The 2776-nt window shown below is 40.8% G+C and overlaps 1 protein-coding gene across 1 annotated transcript; it reads right to left on the bottom strand.

Moving 5' to 3' along the window:
- Positions 1-644: 644 nt before the first annotated feature.
- Positions 645-2201, bottom strand: LOC134820721 (uncharacterized). Its single transcript, XM_063831296.1, has 4 exons — positions 1837-2201; positions 1566-1692; positions 1100-1309; positions 645-698 (listed from the first exon to the last, which is right to left on the bottom strand). Coding segments are annotated over exons 1-4 (696 nt in total). The 5' UTR covers positions 2195-2201; the 3' UTR covers positions 645-697.
- Between the last annotated feature and the right edge of the window lie 575 nt (positions 2202-2776).

Here is a 2776-nt window from a genome sequence, read left to right on the forward strand (position 1 = left end):
GGATGCAGCAGGGGTTTTAAACCTCTCTGCGAAGGTATAAAAGGCCTTAGGATTAGTCTTGATCTTACTTAGAGCAATACAACAAGTTCTTGGGATTTTTGAAGATGCTGCGGCTTGACGATTGTGGCTATGTGAAGGTGCGTGTTTCTTGCAGATCTGCACAAGGATCCCTTCAAACATATCCCATATGCAGCATCTTGGCTAGTTGAAGGGTTGCTTAATGTCGACCAGTTTACAGTAGTGAGTTCCTTGTTGATCAAGGCCCAGTCAGCAGCATTGAAGTTGATGTCGTCAAGTGCTGTGACAGGACTGTACTGTTTCCTTGCTGGTTGCTCAAGTAGGAACTACGGGTGGAGGAGAGTACAGGTCACTATGTCGTGGTCTGATTTCTCCGTCTTTGACACTGATAAACCGTGGATTAAGTCAATGTTGTTGAAGAGGATCTGGTCAAGGATGTTTTTGTCCTTCCTAGTGGGTTCGTCGACTAGCTGCTCTAGGAAGTTTGAAGATATGAACTCCATAAAGGCTAGTCCCGAGTTCGTGTCGGAAGCCGATTTGCTGGAGTTTGGTTTGATCGACTTACTGGTTACTGGACCAGTCTACAAACGGCAAATTAAAGTCGCCTGCATTTGCAATGTGGAGCATTTTTATCTTGAGGCGGCTTCAAAGGGAGGCGTGGATTCCAGTGTGCACAGAATCTGAAAAATATTTCAATTGTTATTTTGAATAAATACAAAAAAACGGCTAGTTATTGGCAACCTTTTGAGTAAAGCAGATCCGCTCTCAGAAACTCTCCATTCTCCCAGAACAAGCAAAAACATGTTCACCTCAATAAAAACGAGCTTCAGAAAAAAAGCTTTCACTCGTCAAATCACAGGAAACTGAACAGCATTCAGCAAATGATGATAATTATAAATCGCAGCGGCCCAATTTACAGCTTGATGAGATTTGCAGCTTGTTGCTGCAACTTGGCTAACGCCACGCGGTGTCAGTGGTAAAACACCAAGTAATGGTCAACTTAACCAGCATGTAAAAATGTAAAAGCCTACAGCCACATTTTCTGTGGTTACTAATACTATTTTTAATGAATTAAACTAACCAATGGAAACAGGCCAAGAACTTCGTCTTTGCAGCATTTAAAGTTCTCTTCAAAGACGAAAGCGCCGCTCGTCCTCGGATGGTTATCCTTTTGCGCTTCTTTACTTTCTCTATTTTCCTATGGGATTCAACATCCCGGGTGTTGATGATCACTTCTTCCTCTCCTACATCATCCTCCGAATCGCTCACGGCACCTGGCAGAAGGGTGTGCCTGCAATGATTTGATTAATGATCATATTATTGGTGTAATGCAAATGCTTACTAACGTATCATTAAAATAAACCGTTCAAATGCTTACTGATATATCATTAAAATAAACCATTCGATTCTGCAGCAAGATCAAATTCAAACAAACTAATAGATTGATGTAGATTAAACCAATATATTATAAATATTTAAAATGTTAGGCGATAAAACGTGGCCCTCTAATCTATAGACCTTCGCATAACAAAACAATAAACATTTACCTTGATGTTGCAGACATCGTAGATGTCGTAACGTTCGACATAGTCGAGTCTGGCCTGAGGCCTAAATACTCTTCAAGTTCGTGAATCTTTTTCCATTCGTTTGCCAGGTGCTCCTTTTTGAGTTCCACTATAGGTTGTAATAGTATTAGTTTAATGAGTACAAAATTCGATCAAGGATTACTAAAAGCTACTACAATTTGAAAGTACGATAAATTTCAGAATTCAACAATTTCACATTGATGATAATAAAAATGAGAATGTAGCTTAGTACCTGACTCTTGGGAACTTTTTGCCAGCTCTGGGGCTGTTCTCTGCCTCCTGGGATGGGCAGACCTTGGTCGAGGTGGTTTGACGCTGGTGAAAACAGCAGGTCTTCCTGTCGCCAACACAGGGCTGTTGATGGGTCTTCCTTTGTTGGCTGTGCTTGTAGTCTTAATCGGTCGACGGAGGCGTTCCAGCAAAAGCTGAACACTGAGCATTTTGAAAACCATGGTTTTCTCCTTTTTTAACTTGTCCTTTTTCCTGCTGTTTCCTTTTTTCTGATTCTTCTTGGTCTTTTTTGCTAACGTGTTATGAATATGATAATGATAACTGAAGTTGCACGTGCTGACTGCACAACTTGTGAACATCGATGTGTCCTCATGGCAACGACCGTCGGATGTCGTTGGCGTACATGCCCACGTTCCTGAATAGCCTGCGCAAAGTTATTTTGCGAGATATTCTATATGAGGCGGCGCGGCGCGCTCGGCCTGTCACTTCGACATCATAACATCAGCTGTTTCTCAGAAACTTCAACAACCTGTGCTCTCATATATCAGCCGCAGCAAATTTAGGTAGGGGACTGATTACTGGTTTGATATGATGCATATATATGATGCAATATTTAACGGGTGATACTCGTAAAATATCTGTTCCATATATTAACGGTTGATACTTGTAAAATATCTGTTCCATATACAATATATTATATACCGTCGACGAGTCCAACTCGGCGCGCGTCCTGGTATAAGGTTGTACAAACCTACAATGCAATATAAACTCTTTTAGTTTGTTGTGTTAAGTAACTATACTTATAGTCGGCTAGTATTATGATAAAGAAAGTTACTGAATTGTGAATTCCAATCTGTATTTCAGAGAGAAGTATAATGTGTGATACCGGACCAAGTTTATCCTAGCTGTCACCCTATTCTTTGCATTAGAAGACGTATTTA

This window comes from Bolinopsis microptera, chromosome 9 (assembly GCF_026151205.1).
Source record: "Bolinopsis microptera isolate Bmic1 chromosome 9, MBARI_Bmic_1.0, whole genome shotgun sequence".
In the NCBI taxonomy this organism is placed as follows: Eukaryota; Metazoa; Ctenophora; class Tentaculata; order Lobata; family Bolinopsidae; genus Bolinopsis; species Bolinopsis microptera.